The sequence below is a fragment of the Bombina bombina genome, chromosome 2 (genome assembly GCF_027579735.1).
Source record: "Bombina bombina isolate aBomBom1 chromosome 2, aBomBom1.pri, whole genome shotgun sequence".
Taxonomy (NCBI): Eukaryota; Metazoa; Chordata; class Amphibia; order Anura; family Bombinatoridae; genus Bombina; species Bombina bombina.
In genome coordinates, this window is record NC_069500.1 from 778,663,150 (window position 1) to 778,684,192 (window position 21,043).

At 39.1% G+C, this 21,043-nt stretch overlaps 1 protein-coding gene across 1 annotated transcript in view; it reads left to right on the forward strand.

Moving 5' to 3' along the window:
• Positions 1 to 21,043, forward strand: part of IFI30 (IFI30 lysosomal thiol reductase) — a 71,196-nt gene that overhangs the window by 38,909 nt on the left and 11,244 nt on the right. The window contains exons 3-6 of the mRNA XM_053702940.1: positions 6,575 to 6,649; positions 7,994 to 8,089; positions 11,546 to 11,695; positions 13,417 to 13,485. Of these exons, the coding sequence (XP_053558915.1) occupies positions 6,575 to 6,649; positions 7,994 to 8,089; positions 11,546 to 11,695; positions 13,417 to 13,485 (390 nt within the window). The remainder of the gene's footprint in view (positions 1 to 6,574; positions 6,650 to 7,993; positions 8,090 to 11,545; positions 11,696 to 13,416; positions 13,486 to 21,043) is intronic.

A 21,043-nucleotide genomic window follows, 5' to 3' on the forward strand; every position in this document is an offset into this window, starting at 1 on the left:
TGGGCATTATTTTCCACATGGCTGTCGTTTGTTATGAATTAAATCAGTTTACTGAGCTTCCCCACTGTTGTATTATGAGTGGGAGGGGCCTATTTTGGCGCTTTATTGCGCAGTAGAAATTCAGTCACAGTCTGCCTTTTTCTCCCTGCATGATCCAGGACGTCTCTACAGAGCTCAGGGGTCTCCAAAACTAGTTTTGAGGGAGGTAATCACTCACAGCAGACCTGTGAGACTGTGCTTTGACTGTGATAAAAACGTTTATATTTTCAATTGCTATCCGTTTTTTGGTATTAAGGGGTTAATCATCCATTTGCTAGTGGGTGCAATCCTTTGCTAACTTAATGCATTTACTGTGAAAATTTGGTTGCTATAACTAATCCGGTTCATTGTTATTTCAACTGTGACAGTTTTGTGTGCTTCTTAAAGGCACAGTAACGTTTTTTATATTGCTTGTAAATTTATTTGAAAAGTATTTTCCAAGCTTGCTAGTCTAATTGCTAGTTTGTTTAAACATGTCTGACACAGAGGAATCTCTTTGTGCAATATGTTCAAAGGCCAATGTGGAGACCAATAGAAATTTGTGTACTAATTGCATTGATGCTACTTTAAATAAAAGCCAATCTGTACATGTCAAGAAAATTTCACCAGACAACGAGGGGGAAGTTATGCCGACTAACTCTCCTCACGTGTCAGTACCTGCATCTCCCGCTCAGGAGGTGCGTGATATTGTGGCGCCAAGTACATCAGGGCGGCCCTTACAAATCACTTTGCAAGACATGGCTAATGTTATGACTGAAGTTTTATCTAAATTGCCAGAACTTAGAGGTAAACGCGACCACTCTGGGGTGAGAACAGAGTACGCTGATAATGTTAGAGCCATGTCTGATACTGCGTCACAATTGCCAGAACATGAAGACGGAGAGCTTCATTCTGTGGGTGACGGATCTGATCCAAATAAACTGGACTCAGACATTTCAAATTTTAAATTTAAGCTTGAGAACCTCCGTGTATTATTAGGGGAGGTATTAGCGGCTCTGAATGATTGTAACACGGTTGCAATCCCAGAGAAATGATGTAGGCTGGATAGATACTATGCGGTACCGGTGTGTACTGACGTTTTTCCTATACCTAAGAGGCTTACAGAGATTATTACCAAGGAGTGGGATAGGCCCGGTGTACCCTTTTCCCCCCCTCCTATATTTAGAAAAATGTTTCCAATAGACGCCACCACACGGGACTTATGGCAGACGGTCCCTAAGGTGGAGGGAGCAGTTTCTACTCTGGCTAAGCGTACCACTATCCCGGTGGAGGATAGCTGTGTTTTTCAGATCCAATGGATAAAAAGTTAGAGGGTTACCTTAAGAAAATGTTTACTCAACAAGGTTTTATATTACAACCCCTTGCATGCATTGCGCCTGTCACGGCTGCGGCGGCATTCTGGTTTGAGTCTCTAGAAGAGACCATTAGCTCAGTTCCATTGGATGAAATTATAGACAAGCTTAGAGTCCTTAAGCTAGCTAATTCATTTATTTCTGATGCCGTAGTACACTTAACTAAGCTTACGGCTAAGAACTCCGGATTCGCCATTCAGGCGCGCAGAGCGCTGTGGCTTAAATCCTGGTCAGCCGATGTGACTTCTAAATCTAAATTGCTTAACATACCTTTCAAAGGGCAGACATTATTCGGGCCCGGTTTGAAAGAAATTGTCGCTGACATTACTGGAGGTAAGGGCCATGCCCTGCCTCAAGACAGAGCCAAACCAAGGGCTAGACAGTCTAATTTTCGTGCCTTTCGTAACTTCAAGGCAGGAGCAGCATCATCTTCCTCCGCTCCAAAACAGGAAGGAACTGTTGCTCGCTACAGACAGGGCTGGAAACCTAACCAGACCTGGAACAAGGGCAAGCAGGCCAGAAAACCTGCTGCTGCCCCTAAGACAGCATGAAGTGAGGGCCCCCAATCCGGAAACGGATCTAGTGGGGGGCAGACTTTCTCTCTTCGCCCAGGCTTGGGCAAGAGATGTCCAGGATCCCTGGGCGTTAGAGATCATATCTCAGGGATATCTTCTGGACTTCAAAGCTTCTCCTCCAAAAGGGAGATTTCATCTTTCAAGGTTGTCAGCAAACCAGATAAAGAAAGAGGCGTTTCTACGCTGTGTACAAGATCTTTTGGGATCCACCCGGTTCCGCGGTCGGAACACGGACAAGGGTTTTACTCAAATCTGTTTGTGGTTCCCAAGAAAGAAGGAACCTTCAGACCAATCTTGGATTTAAAGATCCTAAACAAATTCCTAAGAGTTCCATCGTTCAAAATGGAAACTATTCGGACAATCTTACCCATGATCCAAAAGGGTCAGTACATGACCACAGTGGATTCACAAGAGTTCCCTTCTTAGGGACTCTTATAGATTCTGTAGAAATGAAAATTTACCTGACAGAGGACAGGTTAACAAAACTCCTAAATGCTTGCCGTGTCCTTCATTCCATTCCACACCCGTCAGTGGCTCAATGCATGGAGGTAATCGGCTTAATGGTAGCGGCAATGGACATAGTACCCTTTGCACGCCTGCATCTCAGACCACTGCAATTGTGCATGCTAAGTCAGTGGAATGGGGATTACTCAGATTTGTCCCCTATGCTGAATCTGGATCAAGAGACCAGAAATTCTCTTCTATGGTGGCTCTCTCGGCCACATCTGTCCAAGGGGATGCCCTTCAGCAGGCCAGATTGGATGATTGTAACAACAGACGCCAGCCTGCTAGGTTGGGGCGCTGTCTGGAATTCCCTGAAGACTCAGGGATCATGGACTCAGGAGGAGAGTCTCCTTCCCATAAATATTCTGGAATTAAGAGCAGTTTTCAATGCCCTTCTGGCTTGGCCTCAGTTAGCAACTCTGAGGTTCATCAGGTTTCAGTCGGACAACATCACGACTGTGGCTTACATCAACCATCAGGGAGGGACAAGGAGTTCCCTAGCGATGATGGAAGTCTCAAAGATAATTCACTGGGCAGAGTATCACTCTTGCCACCTATCAGCGATCCACATCCCAGGCGTGGAGAACTGGGAGGCGGATTTTCTAAGTCGCCAGACTTTTCATCCGGGGGAGTGGGAACTTCATCCGGAGGTCTTTGCCCAAATACTTCGGCGTTGGGGCAAACCAGATCTGGATCTCATGGCGTCTCGCCAGAACGCCAAGCTTCCTTGTTACGGATCCAGGTCCAGGGACCCGGGAGCGGTTCTGATAGATGCTCTGACAGCACCTTGGGCCTTCAACATGGCTTATGTGTTTCCACCCTTCCCGATGCTTCCTCGATTGATTGCCAGGATCAAACAGGAGAGAGCATCGGTGATTCTAATAGCGCCTGCGTGGCCACGCAGGACCTGGTATGCAGATCTAGTGGACATGTCATCCTGTCCACCATGGTCTCTGCCTCTGAGACAGGACCTTCTGATTCAGGGTCCTTTCAAACATCCAAATCTAATTTCTCTGAGGCTGACTGCATGGAGATTGAACGCTTGATTTTATCAAGGCGTGGATTTTCGGAGTCAGTAATTGATACCTTAATACAGGCGAGGAAACCTGTTACCAGGAAAATTTACCATAAAATATGGCATAAATATTTACATTGATGCGAATCCAAGAGTTACTCATGGAGTAAGGTTAGGATTCCTAGGATATTGTCTTTTCTACAAGAAGGTTTAGAAAAGGGTTTATCTGCTAGTTCTTTAAAGGGACAGATCTCAGCTCTGTCCATCCTTTTGCACAAACGTCTGTCAGAAGTTCCAGACGTTCAGGCTTTTTGTCAGGCTTTGGCCAGGATTAAACCTGTGTTTAAGACTGTTGCTCCGCCGTGGAGCTTAAACTTAGTTCTTAACGTTTTACAGGGTGTTCCGTTTGAACCCCTTCATTCCATTGATATCAAGCTGTTATCTTGGAAAGTTCTGTTTTTAATGGCTATTTCCTCGGCTCGAAGAGTCTCTGAGTTATCGGCCTTACATTGTGATTCTCCTTATCTGATTTTTCATTCAGACAAGGTAGTTCTGCGTACTAAACCTGGGTTCTTACCTAAGGTAGTCACTAACAGGAATATCAATCAAGAGATTGTTGTTCCATCATTGTGCCCTAACCCTTCTTCAAAGAAGGAGCGACTTCTGCACAATCTGGACGTAGTCCGTGCCCTGAAATTTTATTTACAGGCAACTAAAGATTTTCGCCAAACTTCTTCCCTGTTTGTCGTTTATTCTGGACAGAGGAGAGGTCAAAAAGCTTCTGCTACCTCTCTCTCTTTCTGGCTTCGTAGCATAATACGTTTAGCCTATGAGACTGCTGGACAGCAGCCTCCTGAAAGAATTACAGCTCATTCTACTAGAGCTGTGGCTTCCGCTTGGGCCTTTAAGAATGAGGCCTCTGTTGATCAGATTTGCAAGGCTGCAACTTGGTCTTCACTTCACACTTTTTCCAAATTTTACAAATTTGACACTTTTGATTCTTCGGAGGCTGTTTTTGGGAGAAAGGTTCTTCAGGCAGTGGTTCCTTCCGTGTAAAGATCCTGCCTGTCCCTCCCGTCATCCGTGTACTTTTAGCTTTGGTATTGGTATCCCATAAGTAATGGATGACCCGTGGACTGACTACACTTAACAGGAGAAAACAAAATTTATGCTTACCTGATAAATTCCTTTCTCCTGTAGTGTAGTCAGTCCACGGCCCGCCCTGTTTTTTATGGCAGGTCTAAATTTTAAATTAAACTCCAGTCACCACTGCACCCTATAGTTTCTCCTTTCTCGTTTGGTTTCGGTCGAATGACTGGGTATGACGTAGAGGGGAGGAGCTATATAGCAGCTCTGCTTGGGTGATCCTCTTGCACTTCCTGTTAGGGAGGAGTTATAATCCCATAAGTAATGGATGACCCGTGGACTGACTACACTACAGGAGAAAGGAATTTATCAGGTAAGCATAAATTTTGTTTTCTTCTATGTGAAGAACATTGGAATGTAAATATTAATAATTTGCATCAACTATAGCGCACTTGGTTAAACACGGTCAGGTTAGGGCGAGAGTGATAGTTTTTTTTTTCCAACTTCATTGCTCCATTGGAGAGAAGTTAACAGACGCAATATAGGAAGTCCAGCAGTTAACGCGCATCGGGTTTTGTGTGCACGATAATATTTTACTTTCAACTTGTAATACGCACGCTATCCTGCGCGTGTAAACATTTTACTTTCAGTGGTATTAGAGCTCTAACGAATGCGCTGATTACCTCTCCACTTGTAATCTAGCCCATTATTCCCTACATAAACCAGCCAAAATCACACGGTGAGTCTGCTTTACGGTTGGAACTAATAGATTTCCAAAATGTCCATCTTTTTAAACACGCGAAGGCTGACTGCTGGAGACTATGTGGGGGGATAGGAGACTACCAACACATATGGTAGACATGTCCTGATATATTAAAGTACTGGCAAGAGATACAGATTGCCATAGAACATGTTCTAGGCATACAAATACCTTTAGACCCATATATATACCTACTAAATAACCTTCCAAGAATTAAATGTAAATTAAGGCATAGGTTACTAATCCTTATGCTTAAAGGGATAGGAAAGTCAAAATTAAACTTGCATGATTCAGATAAATTCACTTCTATTTTCAAATGTGCTTCGTTCTCTTAGTATCCCTTGTTAAAAAATGAATACGCACTTATCATACACTAGTGGGAGCTGTTGCTAATTGGTGCCTGCACACATTTGTCTCTTGTGATTGGCTAAATAGATATTTTCAGCTTCCTGTCAGTACTGCAATGCTGTCCCTTCAGCAATGGATAACAAGAGAATGAAGAACATTTGATAATAGCATTAAATTGGAAAGTTGTTTAAAATTGTATGTTCTATATGAATCCTAAAAGAAAATTTTGGGGTTTACTATCCCTTTAACTGTGCTAACCGATTAATTCCTAGGAAATGGAAGTCAATAACTGTTCCTACTGTTGCAGAGTGGGGATCCTTAGTCTCTCATTCTTTAATCCTAGAGAAACTCCACTATGTAAATACAAAAGAACAGATGATTTTCTGGCAACTTTCTATGGGAAGAATACTATCATAATTATAGCAGGACAACTTCCAACTCCATGTAGAATATTCTCAAGGAATTTAACTATTCAAAGGTTTATGTTAATAACCCAAATACAAGTCTCACGATATTAATAATCCGATAATATTACATAACAATCTGTATTAAGAGTTGTATTATTCTTGATGTAATGATATAAATGTCAAAGATGTATCAAAATGATGCTTATGTCATTAACATTAATCTTGGAAGATGGCATTTACTGCATAAGCTGTATGTTATTTTTCTTTATGAATAAAAAAACATTTAAAAAAAAAATCCAAAATTTCCTTTTGACCTGTTGATTGGTATAACGATAAAAAGAGAGGAAATGTCAGGATGTTGGGCTTTATAATTAATTAATAAATAAGTTACAGATAATAGAAAAGGATATTATATTGAAGAGCTGTGGGGAATAATGGTAAATATTCATAAAGAGATCTGCTTACGTGTTCATGTGTTTATTTCATAGGAGAAAAATGTCAGCGGAAAGTGGGAATTCGAGTGTCAGCATGGACCAGAGGAATGTGTTGGGAACCTGATGGAGGTTGGAGACCCTATATTGTTGCTTCTTTACATGACAGGAAAACATTTATATGAGTCACTGTAGGACTGGAAGAGATTTCATTTCCTCTAGTTTTTCCTGTTTTTTTGTCAGTGTGCAAATTTAGTTTTCATCCTGCATCAGTTATTGCTATATTGGCTAAGGGGGCAATAACGTTTCCCCCAGTATACACTTAATATGTAGACATTTTTCTAGAAAACAAACCAGAATTACTTTTAGTACAAATAGTTGACAATGATTGTTATAGGTTTGTTTCTGGGTTATATCAGGACTAGACTTTACCAGGACTTAGTAATTATAGATATCTCTGTCTATATATAGAAATGATTGTCTGTGCTGTACTACTATGTAACTAAGTTGTGACAGTGCATCTTTATAGTATTATAGTACTTTGTACTTGTACTTAATATGGTACGTAAAAAAGCACTTTAGTATAGATGTATTCTGCACAATGCTGTGCTGTAACCCTTACCTACAAAGCCCTTCTTTGACTGGGGACCTTCCCACTAATGCCCATACCCAGAGCACATGTATGTTCCTACCTGCTCCTCTTTTTTTGTCATAGGTTTTCATTATTGTTCCACACCCACAATCCTCATTTTGTTTACAGATAACATAGTCATCCATTTAATTTAAAGCTTATATACTCCATCTTTGCTTATTTCTGGCCACCTAATATTGCAATATTCCTTGCAGTAATCCCCTATGATATTTGTATAGTTGAAAGAGCATTTTATTATAGGACTTTGTGGCCACTAATAGGTCATTTTATATAACTAGCGGTACTTATTTTTTACAGTATATATTTTTTTAAGTTTTACTTTTGTGACTGGTTAGCTACATAGAATCTATTAGATTTAATCTGTACATTAATGTTGTAGGATGGTAAATATTAGACAGTTATTAGTAATTGCATCAGCAAAAACGCTTGGTAGTAAACAGTACTCCAGATTATTTGTATTGCTTAATTAAAGGGCCATTATAATGATAAAATGAAATGCTCTAATCATTTTATTACTAGCGACACTTAATAGGTATGTGTTTGACAACCGCAAAGGGGTTAAAGTACCCCACGGAACCTGCAATGCGAACTGATGCTGCTCCAATTATCAGTTTGGTTGAATGGTTCAGTGATTGGTTCAGCAACAGTTTCAGATCGAGACAAACAGTGCTCTGCGGGTTCTGAGCAGAACTTTGACATGCTGTAACAAATTAGAGCGTGCCATTTTATAACTATAATGGCCCTTCATTTTACCTGGCCTCTTTGCATGTAGACCTGCATGTAACTTTGTTGGTGCTAATGAATGCTGTCTGTTTCTCACACAGGCGTGTCTAATGTATTATCTGAAGGATATTGGAAGCTATTTTCCAGTTATCTTCTGTATGGAATCTTCCTCCAATGTCACTAAAGCTCTGGAACCAGTAAGTCAAACAAAATGATCTTTTAAGGGTTGTAATGTGGCCTATACATATAGTGATGCAATTAGGTTTTCTGCTGCTCAAGCTTCAGAGAAATCTGTTGCCCCGACACCTTCCCTACCACAATTTTATATAACATTTGGGTATTTTATATTTAGCACAACTGCACTGTTAGATATTACCTCCTTGATGCCTGTAATACACACAGACAAAGGGAAAATACAATGTCTTTACAATAAGATTACATATAAGCTCTTTTAAAGACATTATTAAACTACCTGCACAAGTTTGTCATAATGTAGTATGTAATTTTACATGTTATCTTATTTATCTCTGCTAATAGACAAAAACCTGATGTTCCACAAATCTCCCATGTGCTAATTCAGAAAAGACTTGCATGGTGGGGGATCAACAAAGCACCCGTCAGAGTAAATAGTAAAAATGGCCACACTTAAAGGGAAAAATTTCTCCCCTTTAATTTGTTCCCAATGATCCACTTTACCTGCTGGAGTGTATTAAATTCTTTACAAGTAGCTCCTTTACCCTTATATTGGCATTTGAAATTGTTAATTTAGCATGTGGTATCCCCACCTATTCTGAAAGTTTGTGGCCGTGCGTACCAGCTATAGATATGCTTTGCAAACACAGCCAGCAGAAGAAATTACACTCCCAGTGTGATAAAGCAGAGATAAGGTAATAAAATGTTGATTTTCCATTGTTCTCTCAAAGTATTGGTGATTGTTTTAAGGACAGATATAAGATAAAGAAGCAGGTATATGTGCACAATGTGATACAGTAATGAGATCTTATTATACCTACAAGCTCAACCTATCTTATTAGGCTGTGGCTTCAAAACATAAAATCAGAGCTTTAATATACAGAAATAAACCTTAAAAAGCGAATTTTTATACATTTTTTACTCTGCAGTTGGTAAAAAAAGCAATTGTAAACACATTAAGGGAAAAACTATTTTACAGTATACTGTCCCTTTAAATGAGGCACTAATTAAAAAAGCATTAAAGTGATGGTAAACTCTCCCCTTTTTAAAATCAGATCTGGAATGTAAGCGCTATTTTAGATGGAGTTTAATTCATTAGCTGTAATGAAGATGCAGTGTAACATGCTTTTTAATATAGATATGAAATTCAAATACTGCATGCTCCTCCGCCCACTTCAAAAGTAAAATTTTCTGTGAGCTAACAGATTGAATTGTTGTCCAATCAGCGCTCTCCCCATCTGACACTTTTGTTGTAGCTAGAGCATTGATTGGAGAGTAATTCAATCATTTAGCTGACAGGAAAATTGACTTTTGAAGTGGGTGGTGTAACGTGGGGTATTTGAATTTCATATCTATATTAATAACTAAGTTATAGCGCATCTTCATTGCACATGATGAATAAAACCCCATCTAAAATAGCGCTTACATTCCAGATCTGATTTTAAAAAGGGGAGAGTTTACCAACACTTTAACTTTAATAATATTCCTTAACGGAACATCATACCCATATGCTAAATTACTTGAAAGTGATGCAGCATAGCTGTAAAAAGTTGACTAGAAAATATCACCTGAGCATCTCTATGAAAAAAAGCAGCCACATCACATTGTAAAGGACTCTAAGGCAGCCAATCAGGATGCTAGTCCCGGCACTTGCAAAGGAGCATCAACATTTGGGTATCATGTCTCTTTACAATAATGCAAATATGGGAACAATCAGATTGATGTTTCTTAGTTATCTCTGGCCCTCACAGGCAAACAGTTATTGGCCAGAGGAGAGTTGTGCAGCAGAGGTCTATTGGGTGCATGAAGGAATCAAGTGCCCCCTTGTAGGTTTATTTATCTCAAGGAACATAAGGCTCAAATTATTTTGTTTCATATAAAGCACCAAAAGATTATGCACCCATGTACAATAAGATAAGTCCAAACCCGTTCATATATTACTAAACTTGTAATTTGGAAAGAGCATTTGTGACCGTGAGTTCAATTACACATGCACTCTCGTGAATGAGTTTGGACTTAGTGTGCATCCCCTATAAAAAGTTACTAAGCAGCAAGGCAGGGGGGTCGAGATTTACCGTTTTAAAGTAGTGAAAATTCTAGAAGTAAGCTTTTTGTGCTAGTTGGGTTGCACTCATATTATGAGCTGAAAGTAAACTGTTTTCGCAAGCAAGCTAACCCGACGAGCGCAAAAAGCCAATCTTAGGATATTGCGTGTGTATTCACATATTCCCCCATAGAAATCAATGGAGAAAAAAAAGTGGGATATTTTGGAATTTTATTTACATTGCGAATTACATTTAGATAACTTTCTTAATTGAGATAAAGTGCTAGTTATGGTTATACTTTACCATCAATTTAAGTATATATGTGTTTTAGTGTATGTACTGTATGTGTTTTACTGTACATATTTAACATTCCAATATTCTTCACTTAAAGGGACAGTTTCCTCTTTAATTTGTTCTCAATGATCCTTTTTACCTGCTGGAGTGCATTAAACTGTTTATAAGTAGCTCCTTTACCCTTTAGCCTGTGGTATCCCCACCTAAGCTGAAAATTTCTGGTCTTAAGTCCAAGCTATTAACAGGCTACATAAACACAGCCAGCAGAGGAAACTACACTCCCAGTGGGGTGTAGAAGAGATAACTAATGAAATTATAATTTTCCATTTTTCTTTTTAAGTATTCTTTTTAAGCTTTCCTTTTATAAGATAAGGAAAGCAAGTGTGTGTACACATAGTGATAACATAATGAGATATGATATTACCTGCAAGCTCAACCCATTGTAATAGGCTGTGGTTTCAAAGCACAAAACAAGCAATTTCATATACACAAATAAACCTGAAAATGCAATTTCTCATACATTTTATACTCTGCAGCTGGTATAACAAGTCATTGGAAATACATTAAGGAAAAAACAATTTTATAGTGTACTATATATCTATATATACCTATAGCAATATATCTATTCATATAGATATATAGGTATAGATATGTATTTTAAATTAACAGTATCAGATATATATATATAAATATATATTTAATAATACAAATGTATATTATTTTCTATGTGAAGAACATAGGAATGTAAAATATGCGTAATGCAGATCAGGGTTCGCAATTTAGGACTAACGTGGTCGGAAGAATTGCTATCTTCAACTTTTTTATTTCAGCTCCTAATACGAGTGCAACCCGACCCACGCAAAAGCCTCAGTCTAGCTTTAGATAATGTGCGAGCAGGAGCGCAAAATGGCACTCCACTCGTAATATAGCCCAGATTGTGGTTGACCCCATTATGAGTGACTACAAACTGTGTTTTGGTCCCTTTAAAAAAAATGTATGAGAAAAAATATATAGAGATAAAAGCAGTTTCCTCATTAGTGGTTAATATGGGGAAAATGTCAACTCCTATCAGTAACAAACAAAGAGCATTTATCTCTTTTCTGTTTCTTCACTTTCCTGTAGTGTCTTTCTGTGTATTCAGACCTACCAGTCCAAAAGGTGCTTGAATGTGTGAATGGGGACTTGGGAAACAACTTGATGCACCAGAATGCTCTGCGCACTGAGGGACTGAACCCTCCGCATTCATTTGTACCCTGGATAGTCATCAATGGGGTAAGAGCTAAAAAAACATACTATAATATACTGATTGGGTGAATTAAAGGAACGGTAATTAAAAACTTTCATGACTCAGAGCATGGAATTTTATACAAAAATCCCAATTTACTTCTGCTAGAACATTTGACTTTGTTCTTTTGGTATCCTTTGTTGAAGAGCAGCATGCACTACTGTGACCTAACTGAACACTTTTGTTGAGCCATTGACAAGAGGCATATATGTCCATTTAAGGAGAGTATTCCTCTTAGAAATACATTATACTTTTTACACTTTAAGAATCTTGGTAAATGACAGTAGTTTATTTCTAGATTTTTATATATTTAGCAGTTAGTGGATGGATCCAGAAATGAAATTGTATTGTAATGCATTGCAATAGCTCTATATGAATAAGAAAGCATTGAATAGTTGCATGCACTGCCACAACTTTTTCAATCTGAGGGTGAAATTGGTTTTTGGCTACAGTAATTTCACAGCATTAGAAGACTACATATTTTAATTGAATAACTGACAAATACACAGTAGAAAGATAAGGTCGTAGTACTTACTTTCAGTTTGAAATTAGCAGTGGAGAATTTTTAGGCAAATTTCAAAGTGAATCTAATTTTCCCTCCCCCTGTGTCATGTGACAGCCATCAGCCAATCACAATATGCTCTATACCTTTGTACATGCGTAGTGGGAGCTAAAGCATCAGAAAGTTTATATATAAAAAAAATGTGCAATATAATAATGGACGTATATTGGAAAGTTTTTTTTAAATTGCATGCCTTAAAAGAATCATGAAACTTTAAAGCGATGGTAAATCCTAGCATTTTTTAAATGCTCAAATTTACCAGTGTTACAAATAAAGGGGACTTTCAGTGATGAAGAATACTATTTTGTCATTGAGGTGATGTTAGCCAATAGTGTGCTAGCCATACAGCATAATGCCAACTAGGCCACGCGGCTATAGTGAAAACATCACCTCATTGAAAAAAATAGCGTTCTGCCACGGGCTGCCTGAGGCGCTCAGCATGGCATACGCTACAGGCATATAAAGGAAGTATTTTACACTTAAGGGCCTCTATTTAACAAAGTCTGGCGGACCTGATCCGACAGTGCGGATGAGGTCCGCCAGACCTCGCTGAATACGGAAAGCAATATGCTCTCCGTATTCAGCATTGCACCAGCAGCTCACAAGAGCTGCTGGTGCAACGCCGCCCCCTGCAGACTCACGGCCAATCGTCCGCCAGCAGGGAGGTGTCAATCAACCCGATCGTACTCGATCGGGTTGAATTCCGGCGATGTCTGTCCGCCTGCTCAGAGCAGGCGGACAGGTTATGCAGCAGCGGTCTTTGTGACCGCTGCTTCATAACTGCTGTTTCTGGCGAGCCTGCAGGCTCGCCAGAAACACGGGGCATCAAGATCCATTCAGAGCTTTATAGATAGGCCCCCATGACTGAAAGTCCTCATTACTTGTAACCCTGGTAAATCCTAGCCTTTCACAAACACTAGAATTTACTATCACTTTAATTTTGGCTTTAATGGGCCTTTACCAGTAGTAGTTAGACTAATTACTTGCATGGCTTGTTTGTTTGAGAAATGGATGCAGGAAAATTCTCATTTAAACTGAGATTGTATTGTACCAACTGCAAAGCTCCTCGTCTTCCAAGAGTAGTATTAATGTATGTTTATATGAAGTATGAAAAGAGTAATAACTTTTAAATATACATCTGTTTAGAAATACACAGAAGAAGGTGAAACTCAAGCCCAGTCTGCCTTGTTTAACCTCATCTGTGATGTATATACGGTAAGTAATGTGCTGTGTAAATCTTACTGATCTGCATGTCTACAGTGGCCTCAATTAAAGAAAGAACATCATTAAAGGGACATACAATGTGCAAAATGAAAATAGTCTAATGTTTAAGTGCATTTTATTAGTGCTCTATTGCTTGCATATTACCATGTCTTTAACCTCTGCAAAGTCAGCTCCACAGCAGCAATGCACCTAACTGAATACATCTGGTGAGCAGTAGCAAGAGCCATGTATATGTTTATCCAATATCAAAAGCTAGCTTCTAGTAGAGAGGAGGATGAAATAAAGTTGATTGTCGAAGTCAATTAAAAAGTCTCTCAAAATTGCATGCTTTATCTGAATTTTGACATTCATGTCCTTAAAGTGATGGTAAATCCTAGCATTTGTGAATTGCTAGGATTGACCATTGGAACAAATAAAGGGGACTTTCGGTCATGAAGTATAAAATACTTCATGCTGAAAGTTCCTTTATTTGTATGAAGCGTTCGCTGCACTGAGCTGCTCAGGCAGCCCATGGCAGAATGCTATTTGGCTGAGAGGTGACGTTTCCACCTCTTAGGCAACGGATTTTCCGCACAGCTATTGGCTAAGAGGTGGAAACGTCACCTCTCAGCCAAATGGCGTTCTGCTGTGGGCTGCCTGAACTGCTCAGTGTGGCAAATGCTGCAAACAAATAAAAGAGCTTTTAGTATGAAGTATTTTATACTTCATGACTGAAAGTCCCCTTTATTTGTTCCAATGGTAAATCCTTACATTTCATAGGATTTACCATCACGTTAATGTTTTCTTGAAATACAGTCACAGAAAATATTTTGGACTTGATGCTACTTATGTAAAAAGTAGACAACTTTCCATAATGCTGGAATTCATAGTCTTACAATTCTGCAGGAACATTTTTATTCAACAGCTGTGAGCATCAATAACAAGTCATCTACAAACTTGGAAAGTTAATAAATGTTGGAACCTAAGGGTCCAATAACACAATTGTTAGCTGAGATACAGTTTGCTAACATTTCCATGGTTAAAATTAAATTTAAACTTCTGTTGAAGAGTCAGAGTTGCTGAATGAGTTTGTCGCCATGGCTAATGTGCAGTAGCTTTCAAAAACTTACCTCAGCAAACACTTTTTCTTTGTTTGTCAAGACCAAGACAAGAAGTTTAAAGTGTAGCTTTATGTATTACATCAAATACACATTTTATATAAAAATCTCAAGGTGTTTACTGTCCCTTTAACTGTGGTTTCCACATACATTTTGACATCTATATTGAGAAAATATATGGTTCTTATTATTGTCATTTATTTGTATAGTGCCACAAAATTATATATAGTTGGCTACAGTCTACTTGCAGACATCCCAACCTGTAAAACTCATTTCAGGGAGGTGGCTTCACCCGCTACTGCGCCACCACCACCCCCTCCCAGTTATATATTGGACACCTTGAAACCCTAAGTAAGATACAGACTTATCATTGAAGTAGCTTCCCACTAAAGTCACCTTAAAAAAAAGTAGCTTTATTGCACAACCACATTCAACAAACCTATTTTCCAGTGATCGTACGCTTGTTTAATGCTTAAATATTTTAGAATACAAAGTTTATTACATTCAGTAAATAAGGTAGTATTTGTGTTTTTATTTTATTAGAATAAGGGGGGGGGGGGCTTTTTGGTTACTGATGCCTGCTTTGAGTGTTCTATAACGTCCCAGCAACTAAAGAAATTCCTTAAAGAAACACTTTTCCAGATTTGGGCCACATTGGATCATGGTACATGGAGTATCAGGGAGATTGCATTCCATTTGCTGGCATCAGAGAGCCGCTATTACAATCAGGGAGACTCCCTGAACTTCAGGGAGAGTTGGGATGTCTGTACTTGTTAAGGGTGCAGAGACATAAGCTTTGTGGTAGCTTGTCACATGGGTGATAGTTGCAGCAATGGTTTCTTTCTCTGCAGAGGGCCAATTAGGGACAGTTATAAATGGTTCCCTATAGTGTGCAACCAAAGACTGTGTGGAATATAGCAGTGTTATTGCTGGAAAAGGAAAGAAAATAAAAATGAAAGAAAATTGCAAAGTTGTTTTACTACATATAATTCAGCATTTTATTTTACAATCTCAAAATGTTTTAGTACTGATGTCGGTCTCATGACTCTTACTGGATACAAATTATTTATCTATATTCAATAGACATGTGCGATGCTGAAAAATTAGTTTTGTTTCGTTTTGTTTTCAATTAGTTAAAAAATAATTTCGTTTCGGCAAATTAGTTACATTCCATTAAATCGGTTTTGGATCCGTTCGTTTTTTTGGATCCATTCGTTTTTTTTATCCATTCTTATTTCATATACATTATTCTATGCTGAACTAAGTTATAGAATAATGCATATGAATAAAGAATGGACCCAAAAAAACAAAAGGATCTGAAAAAACAATTTAATTTTACGTAAATAATGTGCCGGCGAATGCCAAAAACAAAATTATGTAAAACCGCCGCCACTAAATAAAGCTATTAACCCCTAAAGCGTCGTCCCCCCACATCGCCAACACTACCTAAACCTATTAATCCCTAAACAGCAGCCCCCCACATTGCCGACACTAACTAAATCACTAAATAAAGTTATTAACCCCAAAGCGCCGTTCCCTGACATTGCCGACACTAGTTAAACCTATTAACCACTAAACCACCCCCCCCACATCACCAACACTACCTAAACCTATTAACCCCTAAACCACCGTTCTCAAACATCGCCAACGCTAACTAAATCACTAAATAAAGTATTAGCCCCTAAACCGCCATACCCCGACATCACCGACACTAACTAAACCTTTTCACCCCTAAACCGCACCCCCACATCGCCAACACTACCTAAACCTATTAACTCCTAAACTTCTGTTCCCAAACATCGCCAACACTAACTAAATCAGTAAATAAAGTATTAACCCCTAAACCGTCGTTCCCCGACATCACCGACACTAAGGCGTAACTAGAAACCACAGGGCCCAGGTGCAAGAATCTAAGATGGCCCCTCCACCCCCCACCCCCCCTCCAAAAAAAAAAAGTGAATTTTATACATATCTTTTTTTTTTTTTTTTTTTTAACATTTAACACAGAAAAAAAATGTGAATCAGATTACATGTCTGCAAAAGGAGGTGCCCTGTGCCCACAGTCTGTGAGATGGTCTGACCCCCTATTACTGTATATAGTGACACTGTTTAACCCACCAGTACTGTATATAGTGAGTCAGTGACACGGTCTATAATCTGCCGGTGAGATGGCTGGCCTGACCCTACCCGCCCCAGTACTTTATAAAGTGACCACAGTAGTCTGTGACATAGTCCAGCCCCCCCATACTATATATAGTGGTACTGTATAGTGACACTGTTTACCCCCCACGCTGTAGTAACAAGGTCTGTAATTTGCTGGTTCCACAAACATACACACACACACACACACATACATACATACACACACAGTCACATACATACATACACACACACACACACACACACACACACACATGCATAAATACACACACAGTCACATACATACACACACACACACACACACACACATGCATAAATACACACACATAAACACCAATGGGTAAAACAGAAACACTAACCCCAGTAGTCAGAGACACTAGTGAAGCATCATGTCACACTCACATGATTTTAGTGCAGGCAGTGGCAGGTCAATGTTTTTTTTTTAAAAGAACATTTTTTTTTTTAAGCTGGGCCCCCACCCTTGGGGGCCCAGTCGCAATTGTGAACCCCTGCATCCCCTGTAGTGTTGCCCCTGCAACAACCTAAATTAAACTATATTAACCCCTAACCATAACCCTAAACCTAACACCCCCTAACTTTAACATAATTAAAATAGAGCTAAATTAAAGTTACAATTATTAAAGGGACAGTAAACACCAGAATTTTTGTTGTTTAAAAAGGTAGATAATCCCTTTATTACCCATTCCCCAATTTTGCATAAACAACACAGTTATAATAATACACATTTTAACTCTGTAATTACCTTGTATCTAAGCCTCTGCAAACTGCCCCCTTATTTCAGTTCTTTTGACAGACTTGCATTTTTAGCCAATCAGTGCTGACTCCTAGGAGCTTCACGTGCCTGAGCTCAATGTTATCTATATGAAACACATGAACTAACGCCCTCTAGTGGTGAAAAACCTGTCAAAATGCTTTCAGATAAGAGGCAGTCTTCAAGGTCTAAGAAATTAGCACATGAACCTCCTAGATTTACCTTTCAACTAAGAATACCAAGAGAACAAAGCCAAATTGGTAATAAAAGTAAATTGGAAAGTGGTTTAAAATTACATGCCCTATTTAAATCATGAAAGATTTTTTTTAACTTTACTGTCCCTTTAACTAAATAATGCCTATTTAAAACTAAATACAAACTTACCTGTGAAATAAAAATGAAACCTAAGCTAGCTACAATATAACTAATAGTTATATTGTAGCTAGCTTAGGTTTCTATTTCACAGGTAAGTTTGTATTTATTTTAACTAGGTAGACTAGTTAATAAATAGTTATTAACTATTTACTAACTACGTAGTTAAAATAAATACAAACTTACCTGTGAAATAAAAGTAAAACCTAAGCTGCCTTAAAAATCAGCCAATAGGAGTGAGAGCTGCTTAAATCCTATTGGCTGATTTGAACAGCAAATAGGATTTAAGCAGCTCTAATTCCTATTAGCTGATTCAAATTTTTCAGCCAATAGGAATGCAATGGTACCCCCCAGTATAAAAGTGGTACCTTGCATTTGAATCCTCAGTGTGCGGCGGACGATCGCATGAATAGGAACTTCATGTCGGATGGATGGACCTCCGCCTGGACCTCCACCTCCGCAGGGATGCAAAAGATGCCGGTCTCTCGATGAATGAAGATGGAACCTTCTGGATGAAGATGGATCTCCGCCTGGACCCCCGCCTCCGCGCATCGACAGCTCCGCCTCCGCAGGGATGAAGAAGATGCCGGTCCCTTGATGGATAAAGATGGAGCCGCCTGGATGAAGATGGAGCCGCTGGGATGAAGATCGTTCAAGCTGGACTTCAGCAACTGTGAGTACCTAAAGAGGGGTTAGTGTTTTTTTAAAGGTTTTTTGGGGTGGGTTTTTTTTTAGATTAGGGTTTGGGCTTTTCTTAAAAGAGCTGAATGCCATTTTAAGGGCAAGAAAAAGAGCTGAATGTCCTTTTAAGGGCAATGCCCATACAAATGCCCTTTTCAGGGCAATGGGTAGATTAGGTTTTTTAGTTAGGTTTTTTTTATTTTGTGGGTTTGGGGGGATGGAGGTTTGTAATGTTAGGGGGTGTTTGTTTTTCTTTTGTAGCAAAAGAGCTGATTTCTTTAGGGCAATGCCCTACAAAAGGCCCTTTTAAGGGCTATTGGTAGTTTACTGTAGATTAGGATTCTTTTATATTGGGGTGGGTTCTTTTTAAACGGTTTAGAATACCAATAATGTTTATTATTTTGAATAATTAGTTTGTTATTTTGTGCAATGTTTTTTTTTTCTTTTTGGGGTGTTTTTTTTTTAATTTTTTGAATAGCCATTTTTTATTTTTAATGGACAGTAAAAGAGCTGAATGCCCTTTTAAGGGTAATGTCCATACAAATGCCCTTTTCAGGGCAATGGGTAGTTTAGGTTTAACAACTTTATTTCTCCAACATTGGTGTGTCCGGTCCACGGCGTCATCCTTACTTGTGGGAATATCTCTTCCCCAACAGGAAATGGCAAAGAGTCCCAGCAAAGCTGGCCATATAGTCCCTCCTAGGCTCCGCCCACCCCAGTCATTCTCTTTGCCGTTGCACAGGCAACATCTCCACGGAGATGGTTAAGAGTTTTTTGGTGTTTAAATGTAGTTTTTATTCTTCTATCAAGTGTTTGTTATTTTAAAATAGTGCTGGTATGTACTATTTACTCTGAAACAGAAAGGGATTAAGATTTCTGTTTGTGAGAGGAAGATGATTTTAGCAGACAGTAACTAAAATCGATTGCTGTTTCCACATGGGACTGTTGAGATGAAGAAACTTCAGTTGGGGGAAACAGTTAGCAGACTTTTCTGCTTAAGGGATGACTAGCCATATTTCTAACAAGACTGTGTAATGCTGGAAGGCTGTCATTTCCCCTCATGGGGACCGGTAAGCCATTTTCTTAGTCTCAAACAGAATAAAGGGCTTTATATGGGCTATAAAACTGGTAGACACTTTTATGGGCTAAATCGATTGCTTTATTTGGACATTTTATACATGTTTATGCTGATAATTCACATTTATAAACTTGGGGAACGTTTTTTAACGGCAGGCACTATGTTAGACACCTTTTCCAGTCAGAGAGGGCCTTCCCAGTTGTGGGCTGAGCCTCATTTTCGCGCCATTACTGTGCAGTTGTTTTTGAGAGTAAGACATGCAGATGCATGTGTGAGGATCTGAAAGTAGCTGGAAAAGTTTCTAGAAGGCGTCATTTGGTATCGTATTCCCATCTGGGTTTGGCAAAGTCACAGTAAAGGCTGTAGCTGGGACTGTATAGGGGTTAAATTTGTAAACGGCTCCGGTTCCGTTATTTTAAGGGTTAAAGCTCTGAAAATTGGTGTGCAATACTTTTAATGCTTTAAGACACTGTGGTGAAATTTTGGTAAATTTTGAACAATTCCTTCATATTTTTTCACATATTCAGTAATAAAGTGTGTTCTGTTTAAAATTTAAAGAGACAGTAACGGTTTTGATTTAAAACTGTTTTTGTGCTTTATTGACAAGTTTAAGCCTGTTTAGCATGTCTGTGCCTTCGGATAAGCTATGTTCTATATGTATGAAAGCCAATGTGTCTCCCCATTCTAAATTGTGTGATAATTGTGTCATAGCGTCCAAACAAAGTAAGGACAGTACTGCCACAGATAATGAAATTGCCCAAGATGATTCCTCAGATGAGGGGAGTAGACATGATACTACATCATCTCCTACTGTGTCTACACCAGTTTTGCCCACGCAGGAGGCCCCTAGTACTTCTAGCGCGCCAATGCTTATTACCATGCAACAATTGACGGCTGTAATGGATAATTCCATGGCAAATATTTTATCCAAAATGCCTGCATATCAGAGAAAGCGCGATTGCTCTGTTTTAAACACTGAAGAGCAAGAGGGCGCTGATGATAATTGTTCTGTCATACCCTCACACCAATCTGAAGTGGCCATGAGGGAGGGTTTGTCAGATGGGGAAATTTCAGATTCAGGAAAAATTTCTCAACAAGCTGAACCTGATGTTGTGACATTTAAATTTAAATTAGAACATCTCCGCGCACTGCTTAAGGAGGTGTTATCTACTCTGGATGATTGTGACAACTTGGTCATTCCAGAGAAATTATGCAAAATGGACAAGTTTCTAGAGGTTCCGGTGCACCCCGACGCTTTTCCTATACCCAAGCGGGTGGCGGACATAGTGAATAAGGAGTGGGAGAAGCCCGGCATACCTTTTGTCCCCCCCCCTATATTTAAGAAATTATTTCCTATGGTCGACCCCAGAAAGGACTTATGGCAGACAG